Raw genomic sequence first — 16,447 nt, 5'->3', positions numbered from 1 at the left:
ATACCAGGTTTAGTGCTTTTGTTCTACCTCCTAGCTCATTATGTAGTGCCTGGGGTCTTAAAAGCTTACAACGTGCCATGAAAGGTACAACAACTGGTCTCTATTTGCCTGGAGCAACAAAGGACGAAGGAGAGTCAGGAATAGGAGGAGGAAATGGAACGTGTGGCTAACTGCCTCCATGGACAACTATCTCCTCTGCCATGAGACCGTAACAAGAGGATGGTGCCCAGCTACCATTACTAAACGTTTTGATCAAAGATTCTCTACAAAAATCCTGATCAAAAGGGGGAAAAGGCAGACAGAATTTCAAATTCTCACAAAATTCACACTTGCTGGAGCCATGGAGCCTAGATAAACCCCTAAAACTACTTCCCTGAGATCATCTTTAAACCTTAAACCAAAAATATCCCCTGAAGTCTTCTTTAAACCAAACAATAGTTAAGCTTAATTGAAAAAAATGTCTGCCTTGAGAATTGTGCTCTTTTAAGAACTATCTGTATGGGATCAAACTGACAACAGCAACTCAAAAGATGAGATAGGAAACTTAGGGGGCAGTGAGTTTATGTTAATGGGGGAGGAACGATTCAGAAAAGGAAGGTGAGAATGGTTGCGTAACCATTGAAGAATGTAATCAATGTCACTGAATTGTACATGTAGAAACTGTTGAATTGGTATATTTTCTGCTGTGTATATTCTCAACAATAACAAAAAATAAAATAAAGAAAGTAGTCTGAGCTCAGATTGGAGGTGTTTCTCACATTGGCAAAGTTTGCATTTTGAGTCTAACTTAGTTAACTGCCTCCAAATAAAAAACATCACACCAACATCTTCAGAACAATATGACAGAATTCTGAATCTCCACAACATAATAATCAAAATGCCCAGTAAAAACAAACAAACAAAAACAACAACAACAACAAAATTATCTTTGAAGGGTACCTAAGATATGAAGAAACAGGAAAATGTCACCCATTCTCAAGGGAAAAGACAATCAACAGATGCCAGATGCCAACCCTGAGAAGTTATCATTATCAGACAAGAGCTTTAAAACAGCTCTTATGATTATGTTCAGTAAAGTGGAGAAATATACACTCATATGAACGAAAAGACAGGAAATTCCTCAGCAGAGAAACAAAATATTAAAGAATCAAACGGAAATCTTAGAATTAAAAGAACACAATAGCTAAAATAAAGAAAGAACTGGATGGGCTTATCAAGCGTGATGGAGATGACAGAGGAAAGAGTCAGTGAACTTGAAGACAGATAAGGCCAAACAAAAGAAGAAGAAAAATGAACAGACAGAACCTCATAGGCCTGTGGCAATATCAGAGTCTAATATACAGGTAACTAGAGTCTCACAAAGAGACAAAAGAATGAGAAAAAAAAGAGTTGACGAAATAATGACCAAATGCTTCCCATATTCAATGAAAAACATGTATTTATAAATTCAAGAAGCTTAGTGAATGCAACCAGGATGAAATCCACACATCACAAACTGCAAAAATTAAAAGAAAATCTTGAATACAGCCAGAGTAAAACAACACATTATATACAAGGAAACAATGATTTGAATAACTTCAGCTCTTCTCATTAGAAACAATGGGGGCCAGAATACAATGGAATAACACTTTAAAGTGCTGAAGAAAAATAAAAAGTAAATCCAGAATTCTAACACAACAGACAGAGAAAACTACGACCTGGAGAAAATAGATACAGCAGGAAGATTTAAAAAAAAAAAAAAAAGAAACTATCAAGATTATCCTCAGAAAAACAAGAGAAGATACTATATCTGTCAATAAAAATGGAAAAATGAGAGCAGAAAATGTTCTATGAAATTAAATACATAATTAAAGAAAAAAAATTTAAAAACTAAAAATTAAATCAGCCCAGGGGTTAAAGTTGGGAGATAGAATAAAGGAATTCTACCAGAAAGTACAGGAGAAGATAATAAAATGGAAAACAGAGAAAAGAGAAAATTAGCTGATCAGTTAGAAGGTCTGACATACAAATAATAGGAATTCCACAAAGAGAAAACACAACAAAAAGAAATAAGGAAAGATAAACTTCAAGAAAATTCCTCAGAAGTGAAGGAACTTAGATTTCAGATTGGAAAGATTCACTTAGTATCCAGTATAATGGATCTCACACAAGAAGTAGTGTACTGTAAAATTTCATAGCATTGGGAACAAAGAGAAAAATCTCAAAGCCTCTTCTAAAAACAAAACAAACAAAACCATATCACAAACACAGATCAGTAATTAGGAGGACTTTCAACTTTTCAAAAAATCTGAGGGGATATGATTTCTAACCTGGAACCTCAAACCCAGCCAAATTATTACTCAAGAACGAGGGTAGACTAAAACCATTTTCAGACAAAGTCTCAAAATTTACCTATCAGTCATCCCTTCTCAGAAGACCCTAGAAGAAATGCTCCAATATAGCATCCACCAACAAGGAGATCTGATTCAAGAGAAAAGCAAAGAAAATTGTCATTGTGATGAAAGAGGGGTATTACAGTGTCCTAGGTGGGAAGAGCACTAGGCCAAACAGGAGAAGGTCAGAAGGCCCCAGGAGAGATAAGAAAACGAAACTGATGTGAACAAAACAAGAGGAGATTTAGACAACTGGGGCAGAGTTTGGAGCTGAAATTTAAGTACAGAGCAAGTTAAACAATTGAATAAAAACAGGTAAGTTTTAGCTTCAGGGAAAATTAAAATTGTGCAAGAAAGAAAAGGTAAACAGCAATTTATCATTTACATAAGTTATAATAAAGACTGAATATTAACATAACCCAAAGTATTATATGACATATTGGGAAGATGGGAGGACAAGAAATTGCATAAGTGTTGGCACTGGGGGCAGTGTAAGAAGGACATTCATTTTCCAAAGTGAGAACAGATAATAGTCTAAAACTAAAAATAATAAATTATAAAAATATTATTTAGAGATATAGCTTTAAATACCAAAAGAAATAGTATAAACAGTTGAAAGTAATTGCTTCTGGGGAGTGGGAAACTGGGGGGGTGGGGGACTGGTAGTTAATTGGGAAATGAAAATATTTACAGTCTAATAGAATGATTTGGCTCTTTAAATTATGTGCATGTATCACTCTGATGAAAATAAAAAATGAAATTAAAAAGAGAAGAGTAATGATAATATTAAGGCTAGATGAACCCTGCTGGATGGTGTGCAGGTGAAGAAACCATGAAAGAATGAAAAGAAAATACTTCAGAATATTTATGTTCTCACAGTTGGGAGTTGAGGAAAACCTTTCTAAGTATATGTAAGGCTATTTCAAGCTAAGACTGAGAGATCTGACTATTAAACAAGCAAAAAACCCATACCTATAAACAAAAGTAAAAGGAAAAAAAAAAAAGCAAGATTGGGAAAAGTATTCACGCAATATTCTTATATAAACAAATAATTCTTAAAATTATTAACAAAGGCTCTAAAAGAACAAAAAATGAAGAACATGAATGAGCAATTCACAAAAAAGGAAATATAAATAAGCTAATAAATATAAAAATATTCACTCATATTAGCAATCGAACACAAATTAAAACAAGGCACTATAATTTTGGCTTATGGAATTAGCAAAGATATTAAAAGGAAATAATAGTACTGATCAGAGTATAGAAAAAGACTCATTCTCATACACTGCTGAAAGGCCTATAAATAGAACAATCTTTCTAGAGGATGTTATCAAATGCTCTTAAAAATGTACATTGGAGTTTATCCTAAGGAAATAACTAGAAACATACACAATGAATATAAAGGGATATTCACAGAGTTCCTTAAAATGCTGAAAAATTGGGAGGCAACCGATAAGAATATGCAGATCATCAAAATTACACTGTAGAAGAATAAAGAAAAAATTTCATAATCTATTAAATAAAAAATGTGTGTTACAAGGCAGAATATAATCTCAATTCAATCAATAAAACTAAACATAATGTATGCACAAAGCAAGAAGAGTGAAAATGTAAATCCCAAAGCACGAAGGGGGCTTTGTGTGGGTGGTGGTGGTATACATTTTCATATTTTCAAGTAATACTGTAATACTTCTGTAATTTGAAAACGAAGTGAGCAGTAAATGATAAAGGAAAAGTAGCTTAAAGAGCTAAATAATAGGGTCACTATGAGCTGGAATCGACTTGACGGCAACAGGTGCCTAGCAAAAGTTTGTTCACTATGTTGTTACTCATTTTTTTGGGTGTGTTTTCTAAAAAATTGGCAAACTAATAGTTGTATATATTATGAAGAGTAAGACAATACATTTATAAGAAGCAAGTGCTCCAGCAATGGGCTCCTATTCTATAGTGAATTTATAAAATAAGAAACTGCTTTACCAGTTTTAATTTATTCACTGTAGTTTCCTTAGAGAAAAGAAAATAATATGTCCCAAGAATTCTCTGCATATAAATCTCCACTGTAGGGCTTTAAGAAACTCTTTTATTGTGTAATGAGGCTTCTGAGATTTATGCAACATTAAATGTCAGCACATCCCATAGTTAAATCTCTCACTTCCTTTAATACTTTCTATAAATTACATTATAAAAGCAAACAGAATCTTGTAAGAATATTTGTTAAGACAACTTAGATTTGTTATGATTTTACTACAGGAAAACACAGATTCCCTTTAAAACTTAGCAATGCCTAGGATAATAATTTCTATGGTCTTGAAAAGTCTTTTAACATTAAGAGTACATTTAAAAAGATCCATTTATCATCTTCAGATCATTGATGTATCACAATTGCTGGAAATCTAAGGTACAGAGTGTGATGAAACAAATGTAATACCTACTCAGAATCCAAATAACCCATATAACACCACAGACATTTCACTTGCATAAGTAACAAAGTTTAGGTTCAAGAATTATAGGGGTATGAACCAGAAAATAAATTAGGATGCCATAGCTAGTGTATCATAAAGCCTCAGAGGGTTTGCTGAGAAAGAACATTAAATATCCCCAAATTATTTTTTTTGTCAGTTGTCAGCTTATGCTCTTTTAGAAATTTGATATAGTGATGCTTTCGAGGATATATTTATCTCATCATTAAGCAAAAAAGAGAGGGGGAAAAGGTAAGTACATTATTTTTTAGCCTTCTCTAATGCTATCTGAATTATTTTTCTTCCAACTAAAATGAATACAAATAAACATGCAGACTCTTTTAAAGCAAAGTAAGGGCTCCATGTTACAGGCTATGAAATTCACTCCAGACAGTTAAGCTTGAGAATAGTTGTGCATAAGATTTAACTCTGAATTTTACTCAATCTTCAGGAGGCGATTGAGATTCCTTTTTCTACATTTTTCAATGGATAAGAAAGATATAAAAGAAAAGGAAATGCTTGCAGCTTTGATATAATTCTCACCTTCTCTGGATGAGATAATCTTCCAGGATATCAAGGCAGCGCACCATCTGGGAGAAAATGAGTACTTTGTGGCCACCAGCAATCAGCTTAGGGAGCAGTTTATCAATCAGCACCAGCTTCCCTGCTGCCTGAATCATGGCCTGCAGCTGAAAGTCAGAAGCATCAGGGCTGTGGGTTTTTCGGAAATCTTCTAAGATTTTCTCCTCTGCCCCTGAAAAGGAACAGAACAAAATTATTCCTTGAACAACATGTTAGGATAAAAGCTACCCCCTGGCTTTACAGATCCTAGGAAAAATGAAGCTGTCTGTGAGACGTGAATTCTCAGGCCCTGGACCAGCAGCCCAATGAGATGCTGTGCATCCCTGGCTCTTCAGCAGCAGCAGGGCCGTCTTGCAGAGCACGCTGGTCCACTGCTCTCCTAGGAAGTCTCTCCAAGTAGAGAGAGAGAAGCTTTTGATATACCAAGTCCTAAGATGACTTACGCAAGAAACCTTCACAGAAAGTGAAGTTGACAAAAAAGATCTTCATAGCTCTTGACATCACAAGGACTAGCTTTAAGAGAACAGAAGCCAAGGATTCTGACTTCTTTCTTTTCCCCCCAAGATTGTTTTTTGGCTATTCTAGGTCCCCTGCATTTCCATATGAATTTATTTATTTATTTATTTATTTATTTTAACAATTTGATTATTGTTGTTGTGTGCTGCTGAGTCGATTTCAACTCACAGCGACCCTATAGGGCGGAGTAAAACTACCCCATAGGATTTCCTAGGCTATAATCTTTACAGAAGCAGACTGCCAGGTCTTTTCTCCTATGGAGAGGCTGGTGGGTTTGAATCACCAACCTTTCGGTTAGTAGCCGAGCACTTAACCACTGTGCCACCAGGACTCCTTAGGATTCTGACATCTTTTAACTAGTACGGTGAACTGTTAATCTATCTGCAGAGAGTTTCAATCTCACTGCAGCATTATCATTTATTCACTTAAGTAACACATTTCCATGTCTCGAAGTGGAAGGTATGGACAGGATTGCAAGTAAATAAAGGACGGCAAACTAATGAGTGATATCCATCTTCTGGCAGGCAGAGTCTGGACTACAGAGGCAGAGAACTGGTAGAGATAGGTTCAACCCTTGGCTCTGTGCACTTACTAGGCTAGATTACTTAGGCAAATTGATTAATCTCTTTGAACCTAAGTTTTATACTCTGTTTAAAAAGGTGAGAATACATACATCCTAGCGTATAATGCAGAGTCTCTGGGTGGTGCTAATGGTTAATATGCTCTCTGCTAACCAAAGGTTGGAGGTTCGAGTCCACCCAGAGGCACCTCGAAAGAAAGGCCTGGTGACCTACCTCTGAAAACTCTATGGAGCACAGTTCTACTCTGACACACATGGGGTCATCATGAGTTGGAACAGGCTCAACGGCAACTGGTTTTTTATTTAGCATATAATGGGAACTCAATACATGAGCTCTTTGATCATCAACAGCTTTTAGTAAAGGTGCATGCCAGGCCTGAGTTACTTCCTGCTCCCCCCACTCACCATTGATTAAGTAAGGATGGTTACAGCACTTTCTCAGCTCCATCATGGTATTGATGAGATTGGGCATGTTGTGCTGATTTGCCCCTTTGGCCAGGAAGGAAAAGTTCTTCTCCAAGATGGCACGGTAATACTTTTTCTGGATATTAGTCAGCTCCACTTCAATGATCGTCTCTTGTTTGGGAGCAAGATTCTTTTCCACGTCATCTTTCAGCCGCCGAAGCATCATTGGTTTTAGGATAGACTGCAGTTTCTTCACCTGTCCGGGGAAAGGAGATTTGTTCACCTGCCCCAATCTAGATTTAATGATTACTGGGGTATTTCAGTCTTCCCTACAGTCTCGAGCATCTAACCACAGCACTGTGGCAATAGATTTAAAGAAAGATCATGACTGATCACTGCACATGGGGAGTTTATAATAGTACTAAAAGGAAAAAAGGGATTTGGTTTATAATTAGTAATTATTGAGAACCTATGTGGCAACCCTGCAAAATATGTAGGGAGAAAGATAAAAAAAGACACTACCTAATCTCTAGGATGGAGAAAACAAATCTCTTTCTCTCTCTAACATACACACGCACGCAGTAATTACCTGAGGAACGTTTTAAGTCATGTTAGGAAGTACAAGTGATATATTACAAAGGGAAGACTTAGATGCTGCAAGAACAGAGTTAAGAGGTAGAGGTAATTGGAAAAGGATTCTTCCTACACCTTCTAAATAACAATAGCATACATGTTTGGAGGTAGCAGTAGGTAAAGAGCTAACATTTTAAAGTGACATCTCCCATTCCATCCGGGAAGCCGTCACACCAGGGCACTTTAGGTCAGGTGAGAGTCTATGCTGTGACTTGTCTGTTCTAACAGCCCAGGGCTGTACAGCAGATCTCTACTCATTTTGAGTGCACCAGCAAGGAGACATGCTCTCTTTCCTGAGAAGACAAAGGCAGGGTAGGGATTCAAAGTCAAGGCACCTGGGTTAACCCTGAGCTAAAATATACCAGTAAGATTAACACTGGCAGGAAAATTCAAGTGCAAAAGAAATTAAGTTTCAAGTCAGAAAGGGCTATTCAAAAATTTCAAAATGGGTAGAGTCTGCATAAACAAGTTGTGTGGGAGAGATGCTGTGGTAAGGCTTCCTGAAGAAACAGAGTGATTTAGATGAGTTACTTGCTGGAGCATGTTTCAAACAATGATGAATGAATATGCTTTATTTTGGAAACAGATGGTTTCTAGAACAGTTATTTACCGTGGTTTAAAATACAGACATTCGATGTCATTTTTATGGCTTTCTCCTAATTAACTAACCACAATCCTAAACCTAACCCTTTTATGAGACCTTGATTTTACCAACCATGGTACTTATGAATCCCCCAAACGGGTAGAAACTAAGAACCCAAAGAGAAAAGACACTGCTAGCTAATTGTTAAAGACAGACAAATTCCAATCTGCCACATGCTGGGTTCAGCTTTTGCCCTTCACTTAGTTCATACCTTGAATCATTTAGAGTATACTATATGCCAGACACTGTGCTGGTCAATACAACAAACACAATTTTGGAGAAGATGTGGGCCTTGTCCTCAAGAAGGTCATTGTCTAGGAAGAAGAAAAAATGCATACCAAAAATTAAGTGCAATGGGAGAAGAGGATGCATTTCTCATGGGCCAAAAATGGAGAGAATGTTAGAGCTGACTTTTGAAGGATCAATAGATATTGCAAATGTAGAAAAGGGGAATTAAGTTTAATTATTCACTGCTCTCAAAGTCTGACTTGCAGCAGAAGTAGAAAGAAACAGATTGGAACCAGAGAGTGTACTCTTGACATCTGTTAGAGAAATTTCCAAACCCTCTCAGTTTCCAAATTCGTTGCCCCAGCCTACTTTCACACCACTGCTACATTAATTTAGCAGAGCTAATGATGTCATTCCTGCAATCAAAGCCTTGCATGGCTTTTCTATCACCTGTCAAATTCTTCCACCTGTCTTCGAGATAAACCCACAATATAACCCTAAACCCCTCTGGCCTTACATTCTACAATTCATCCACCTTGTTTCCAGTTCAACCAGACAGCTCCCTGTTACAGAATAAATTCCACGGCTCTAATTATGCTGGTTTTTTCTATGCAAAGTATCACCACCTCTTCTCTTTCCACCGGCTGAAAACTTACCCATCCTTCAAAGTCCATCTTCAAACTGTCCTCTCCCCATGAAGTCTTTCCTGATTCCCAAACATACGTGACTTCTCTCTACTTTAAAGCTCCCAACCCTATTATTTGTTCCTTTTATGATATTTAAATTTATCTGGATGATTTCTATAATCCCTAATAGAGACTTCTATACCCAGTCAATAGACATTCAACAATGTCAATTGTTCTGAATCAACTTTTGCGTCCAATAAGCTGGACTTGAGGGATTGGGCCTTGGAAAACTGAGAAAATTTAGTCTAACTGGGCAAAACTGGGCTGATCAACCACTCTAGGTATGTGACTGCCTGCTGCACCTCACCACCTGTGTATTTTGTTGTACTCAAGAGGATGGGCCTGAGAACATGTTTCAGATTATGTAGGAGGAAGGATAAAAGATGAAGGAAGCAGTAGAAAGCACCATGCTCCTGAGGCCAGAGCTACCAGCAAAATCATCAGACTTTCAAGTGGGATCAGTGAAGGCAGGGAGCCTGATATTTTGGATCTTCACTCACCTACCCTTTGAAGCAATAAGACCTGCTAACAATCAGCTTACTGTGCCTAACATAAACAAACAAATAAAATAAAGGAAGCAATGCCCATTTTACCAGGGATGTGAGAACTGGCTAACTTCTGTCCCCACAGTGATTTGTTCTCTCCTTGGTGGTGAAAGGAACCATCACATTGTCTCCTCAATCCTTCAGACCCCTATTTACCTGCTCCTCTGTTTTCAGGTCTCCAAACTCCTCCAAGAAGGCCGTCTCTGAAGGAAACTGTGATGGCTCCAGAAAATTTAGCAGACTGAAGAGCTCCTCGACAGAATTCTGCAAGGGCGTTCCAGTGAGCAGCACTTTATGTTCCTGCAGAAATTTAAAGTACACAATGAACAGTCTGGGCCAAAACAGTTAAGTTTTGGTGAGAAAATTAAGCTAGAGCATTTTGCACTCAACTTGAGACAACTGTCTCTGCTTTTATGAAAAGACAGGGTGCCAATACTTTATAAGGATACAGTCAATAAATGCATCAACCTTGCTTGCACGTCACTTTTCAGCAGCAATTTCATGTTGATTAAGCCACCATTCATTCATTCACTCAATATTATTGAGCGTCTACCCAACGCGTACTGGGTACTGGTGCCAAGTCAGGAATGTTAAAAAGCCCATCATCCTTGGTACCAGATGATTCAGGAACCTGGAAACCAGACAAAACACCTAATGTTTCCAGGTCACAAATTTTATGGCATTCAAGATTCCTCTGAGTCCCTCTGGGGATGTATCTATGGCAAAGTCACATTGTTGACCCCATTTGTAACAAAAAAACATTTGATCCCTATACTGTCACAGCTATAGAGGGCAAAAAGAAAATCTAGAATAAAAGGAGTAGGTACAAGTCAAGTAAGCTATATGCAGAATGGCTAAGGAATGCCTCCTCCGTGGTGAAGAGAAGGAATCTGTGTTTAGTAGAAAGCTTGCCAACTCTCACCAGGGCCATGAGCTTCAGGCCCTCCAGAAGTTTGCAGTTCCTATTCTTCAATCTGTGGGCTTCATCAATTATCACACAGCTCCAGTGAATCTTCTTCAGCTCTGGGCAATCTGCTAGGATCATCTCAAATGTTGTGATGACAACATGGAACTTGAAGACTCCTGAAAGGGGGTTTCCCTGAGAATGACACAACCAGAAGCATAGCTTTACACCATCACTCTAGAATTCTGTTAATGGATCCCCACTGGATTAGAAGAGACAACACTATAAATGCTAGGGCCTAGCCAACAAGCACTGCTATCCTTCATGGGAGAAAAGAGAGAATATAAGAATGAACCAGCTAGTTAGACCTCACTACATTAAAGAAACACAAGCAAGAGAACAGGTGCCCTCACAAAGGTGAGAAAGATGAGCAGTACGGAAGGCACAGCAAGGAAGCTTTTTATTTATTAATTGCCATGATAAGAAAAGCAGATGGTATTGATTCATACATTCCCAGCCAGGAGCTGGTCCATAGCACAGCCTGAATGCCCAGGAAACCCACTTTACTACTTCTCAGATATAATTAGTTTCATCTTGTAACTTGAGTTCTAGCACAGAGTCAAAGTAACGATCCTGGCTCACCTGGCACAAGGGCTATCAGGCAGGACACATTTTTACCTGTTAGCCTGTCCTAGTGCTGCTGTCACATTCAAGGAGCAGAGCTGCATCATGTTAGAGCACATCTTAAATGTTTTCCAAGCATCTCCTTCTATTGTCTACTGAACCCCCCTGGGGAAAGCACTGGCTTCTCTATGATTGGATTAATTTAATTCTCACCTTGCTTTATTCTGAAAACCCAGGGCACTGTACCCTCAAACATACAAAGTGATCATACTTACCCAAAACTAAAAACTAAAAAAAAAATTCTGTTGTGCTTTTATGCAATTGGAAATCTGTTTTCTCTTTTCCCCTTCCTGTCAAATCTGTTAGCCTCCTCTCCCAATTTCCTGGCTGGGAGTCCCTCTTCTGTACAAATTATTCTTCTGTTCATTTTCTTCACTAAGCATATAACATTATAAAATTTGCATGTAAAAGCAACTTCATGAGCCAAGCTTTCAGTGTCCTGAAAAAAGCTTCTGGCATATCTCAGAGTGGAAAACACACTCTGCATTCCTGTGTTTCACTCTAAGTTAAAATAAACTATCAGGGAGGAGTAAGTTTGCCTCAACAAACAAACATCTCTTCCAAGTAAGTCAACAGTGAGCCAAGGCCTAGGGCATTAAAACCCCTGAAGACAAGTGATCGGAAGGCTGTACTGAGCTATGATGTCAGGCCATCTTGGCTCTCCGTGATTCATGCGAGGCTTACCTGTGCATCTCTGTACACCATTTCATACTGCTGGATCATCTGCCTGCTGATCTGGCTGCCGTGGTACACGATAGCATTCATCTCAGTCCATGTCCGGAACTCCCGCTCCCAGTTAGTGATGGTGGAGAGAGGGGCAATGATGAGGAAAGGGCCATGTATTCCCCTTAGGAATATTTCTGAAAGGAATGTGATGGACTGGATGGTTTTCCCTAGGCCCATCTCATCAGCTAAAATACAGTTTTTTCTGCAGAGAGTAAGAAATATAGGTAATTTATTATCAATAATGGAAAGATGTAGAGGTTGGTTTTAACTAAAGATGCTTCAGAAGTACACCTTGACCTGTAAAGTCATCAGTGAAGGTTTTATCATAATTTTATAGAGACAAAACTGAGACCAAGAGAAATAAAAAGTTATGCAATTCTTGTTCTATGTTTGTTTCATCAAGGGACATACTTTTAATCCACACGATAAACTCCTCATTGGGGTAAAAATGTTGGTCTCTTCTGGTGATCCAAAATGCCACAACTGCAGGAAGCTGTGACGCTGGAAGGTGCGTGGCGACCATCCAGGCTAACTCCTTCAGTGTGCAGATGGGCAACTTGAGACCGGAAAGGTTAAGTGGCTCGAGCTCTGATTCACACAGTGAACAAGCGGCAGACTATGTGAGAACACAGGTCTTCAGAGTCATTTCACCGTGTTTTCCACTACAACACGTTGTCTTTTAAACTCAATACTATAGGAGTAGGTTCTAGAATGTTAAGAAAATCTCAATCTTTTTCTCAAATTTCACCTGTTTCAGCTAAATTCTGATAGAAATCAGAGCACAAAGAGTTCAAAACTAAGTGCTATAGTACAAGTCCAGAACATCCACGGCTCACAAGCAAGTAGCAAAGTTGAGGATGATCTACTCCCATTTAGAGTCATTTTCTGCTAGAAACTTAAGGTAGCTTTAAAGGATCCTTTATGTTTTCTTTCATCTAGGCTGACTGGCAAAGAAGAAAACCATAAAGTCAACGATATCTAAACATCATTCCTTTTGGCTGGAGAGACACCTGATATAAAAATAAAGATTACCATCCCTAAACTGGTGACTGTGTTGCTCTCACCACTCTACTACTGCTACTCGAAGCATTCCAGGATACAGCAGTCATCTGGTAGAAAACTGGCCCATAACGATAGGATTTATTCTGGCTCCTCACCTGTTATACCAGTTAAAAAGGAGCCAGTTCATTCCCTCCAGCTGGTACTCCCGGAGCTGGTTACTGTTCTTATACTCGCGAGACTTCTCAAGTTTCTGCCATGAGTCTGAAGCAGGCCGCTCCTAACGGAGGGAAGCAGAGAGCACAATGCATAGAGAAGTAATGATTTTTTAGGACATGACATGAATAGGGACATAGGCTAATAATGGGGATGGAAGCAAATCTCAAAACCTGTCCTAATGCTGGTTTCAAACTGCAGTTATTATTTTCAGATTCTAAAATGCATGCTTCCAGGTTCTATGTTTTCTTGATCTCACCAGACTGAACTAAGAACACTGCTATAAAATCTGCAAGTACTTTATTAAGAAGAGAAACAGACTCATCTAAATTTTTGATAAATGTTATGTATTATTATATCTGTACTCTTAGATAGCTTTCTCATTTACACTGATTTTCCCAGCAAACCAGTATTAATCAGGTTTCTGGTTTCTATAGATGAGGTTTTCTTCTTGTTACTTCTTTGTGCTTGGGATATAAGCTCAGGAAATCACAGTGGGATATTTTGTTGGTTAGCTTCTAAAGTCAACACGTACAGTAAAAATGTGGAAAAATGAAAATTACTCTTGTGAGCCCCTTAAGTTCCCCCTAAGCAGAATAGACGAAGTCTTATTAATTTTAGTTTTGCATATGAAATACTAATTTTAAAAAATAATTCCTCTTTTCTCTACTGACATGAAATATTTATCATATACTAATTTCCAATATATTCATGGATCTGTATCTAGATTCTTCCTTCTGTTCCACTCATCTATTTGGTTATTACTGCAATAAAACCATATTGTTTAAGCTACTATAGCTTTATATCTGGTGGGGAATTAGTTTTTTTTAATGCCGTGGATATTCTATTTTATTTAGTGAAATCATATCCTACAGTATCCACAATACTGAGAGTAACTCTTCTAAATAACTTCAGAATGAATTTGTCCACTTTACTGAATTAAATTGTACTTACTGATTAATCTGGAGAAAATTTATATCTTTATGTACTAACCCTTCTCATCCAAAAAAATTTGTATTTATTTAAGTTTTATATTATTTGGACACAGTCTTGGTTATTTTGCTTATGGGCAAATGAAGCCCTTAAATTGACGCTTTAAGGTCTTAAAAATTAAAAATTCTTAGCTGTGCCTGTGGTTATAAATGAGACTATGGGGACTATAGCTTTTCTAAGCAGCATTTTTAGTCTCTGGTAGTTCCACTTTGAGCTACTGTAATAAAATTTATACCTGAAATATGTTCTTAACAAAAACTAAGCTATTTACATGTGAAATTTAATAAACTCATCAATTATACTGATGACATTTAGAGATAAATATAAGCTGTCCATGGTCTTCCAAAAAATGCGTATCATAACTGATACCAATTTTTTTTTTTTTTAATAAGAAAAAGCTTCTAAGCAAAGATATTTCTATATAAGCCCTCCTGTTTTGTTTCCTTAAAGAAATTTCATTTCTCTTAGCTGCCAGGAACTGTTCAGCCTGGATCCCTGAGGCCCATGGAAACTTTCTGGAATGTTTCTCAGCCCTAGCGACTCAAACTGCTTCCTCTCAGTATTGTGGATACTGTAGGATATGATTTCACTGTAGATTTCTACATTGCTGCCACTGGAACATTCTAGATGTAGAGGCCACCACTCCTCTGTCAAGTTTGTCTTACTGTGGTGGCTTACGTGTTGCTGTGATGCTGGAAACTATGCCACCAGTATTTCAAACACCAGCAGGGTAACCTATGGTGGATAGGTTTCAGTGGAGCTTCCAGACTAAGACTAACTAGGAAGAAGGACCTGGCAGCCTACTTCAGAAGAAACTGGCCAGTGAAAACCTTATGAATAGTAGTGGAACATTGTCTGATACAGTGCCAGAAGATAAACCCCTCAGACTGGAAGGCACTAAGAATACCACTGAGGAACAGCTGCCTCCTCAATGTAGAGTCGACCTTAATAACATGGATGGAGTAAAGCTTTCAGGACCTTCATTTGCTGAGGTGGCACGACTCAAAATGAGAAGCAGCAGCAACAAACATTCATTAATAATCGGAACGTGGAATGAAAAAGTACGAATCTAGGAAAATAGGAAGTCATCAAAAATGAAACAGAACACATAAACATCGATATCCTAGGCATTAGTGAGCTGAAATGGACTGGTATTGGCCATTTTGAATCAGACAATCATCAGACAATCATAGCAGACCATCATACGAGCTACTATGCCTTGAACGACAAATTGAAGAGGAATGGCATCACATTCATCATCAAAAAGAATATTTCAAGATCTATCCTGAAATACAACAATGTCAGTGATAGGATAATATCCATACGCCTACAAGGAAGACCAGTTAATGTGACTATTATTCAAATTTACGCATCAACCACTAAAAATAAAGACGAAGAAACTGAAGATTTTTACCAACTTCTGCAGTATGAAATTCATCAAACATGCAATCAAGATGTAGGTAACTACTGGTGATTGGAATGCAAAAGTTGGAAACAAAGAAGACAGATCAGTAGCTGGAAAACATGGCCTTGATGATAGAAATGGTGCCAGAGATAGCACGATAGAATTATGCAAGACCAATGACTTCCTCCTTGCAAATACCTGTTTTCAACAACATAAACAGTGACTATACATGAGGACCTCCCCAGACAGACTACACAGGAACCAAATTGCCTACATCTGTGGAAAGAGACGATGGAGAAGCTCAGTATCATCAGTCAGAACAAGGACAGAGGCTGAACGTGGAACAGACTAAATGCTCCTATACAAGTTCCAGTTGGGGTTGAAGAAAATTAGAGCAAGTCCACGAAAGCCAAAATAAGACCTTGAGTATATATCACACCTGTATTTAGAGAGCACAGCAAGAATAGATTTGATGCACTGAACACTAATGATCAAAGACCAGACAAGTTATGGAATGACATGAAGAACATCATACGTGAAGAAAGCAAAAGGTCATTAAAAAGACAGGAAAGAAAGAAAAGATCAAAATAGATGTCAGAAGAGACTCTGAAACTTGCTCTTGAATGTAAAGTAACTAAAGCAAATGGAAGAAATGATAAAGTAAAAGAGCTAAACAAGATTTCCAGGAGTGGCTGGAGAAGACAGAGTAAAGTATCATAATGAAGTGTGCAAAGACCTGGATTCAGAAAACCAAAAGGGAAGAACACAGTCGCCATTTCTCAAGCTGAAAGAACTGAAGAAAAAATTCAAGCCTCGAGTTGCAATACTGATGGATACTACATGAAAAATATTGAACAACGCAGGAAGCATC

The 16,447-nt window shown here is 37.9% G+C and overlaps 1 protein-coding gene across 4 annotated transcripts in view; it reads right to left on the bottom strand.

Annotated features, from left to right (window-relative positions):
- CHD6 (chromodomain helicase DNA binding protein 6) overlaps window positions 1–16,447 on the bottom strand; it is a 237,380-nt gene that overhangs the window by 88,289 nt on the left and 132,644 nt on the right. For all 4 annotated transcript variants that reach the window (XM_004370339.2, XM_023724628.1, XM_023724623.1 and 1 more), the window contains 6 exons: window positions 13,121–13,242; window positions 11,922–12,165; window positions 10,572–10,748; window positions 9,806–9,949; window positions 6,915–7,170; window positions 5,375–5,585 (listed from right to left, as the gene is read on the bottom strand). In XM_004370339.2, coding sequence (XP_004370396.1) covers window positions 5,375–5,585; window positions 6,915–7,170; window positions 9,806–9,949; window positions 10,572–10,748; window positions 11,922–12,165; window positions 13,121–13,242 — 1,154 coding nt within the window. The remainder of the gene's footprint in view (window positions 1–5,374; window positions 5,586–6,914; window positions 7,171–9,805; window positions 9,950–10,571; window positions 10,749–11,921; window positions 12,166–13,120; window positions 13,243–16,447) is intronic.

Source organism: Trichechus manatus, unplaced genomic scaffold (assembly GCF_000243295.1).
Source record: "Trichechus manatus latirostris isolate Lorelei unplaced genomic scaffold, TriManLat1.0 scaffold00008, whole genome shotgun sequence".
Taxonomy (NCBI): Eukaryota; Metazoa; Chordata; class Mammalia; order Sirenia; family Trichechidae; genus Trichechus; species Trichechus manatus.
The sequence above is the reverse complement of the archived record's forward strand: the minus strand, read 5'-3'. Positions and strand labels throughout refer to the sequence as shown.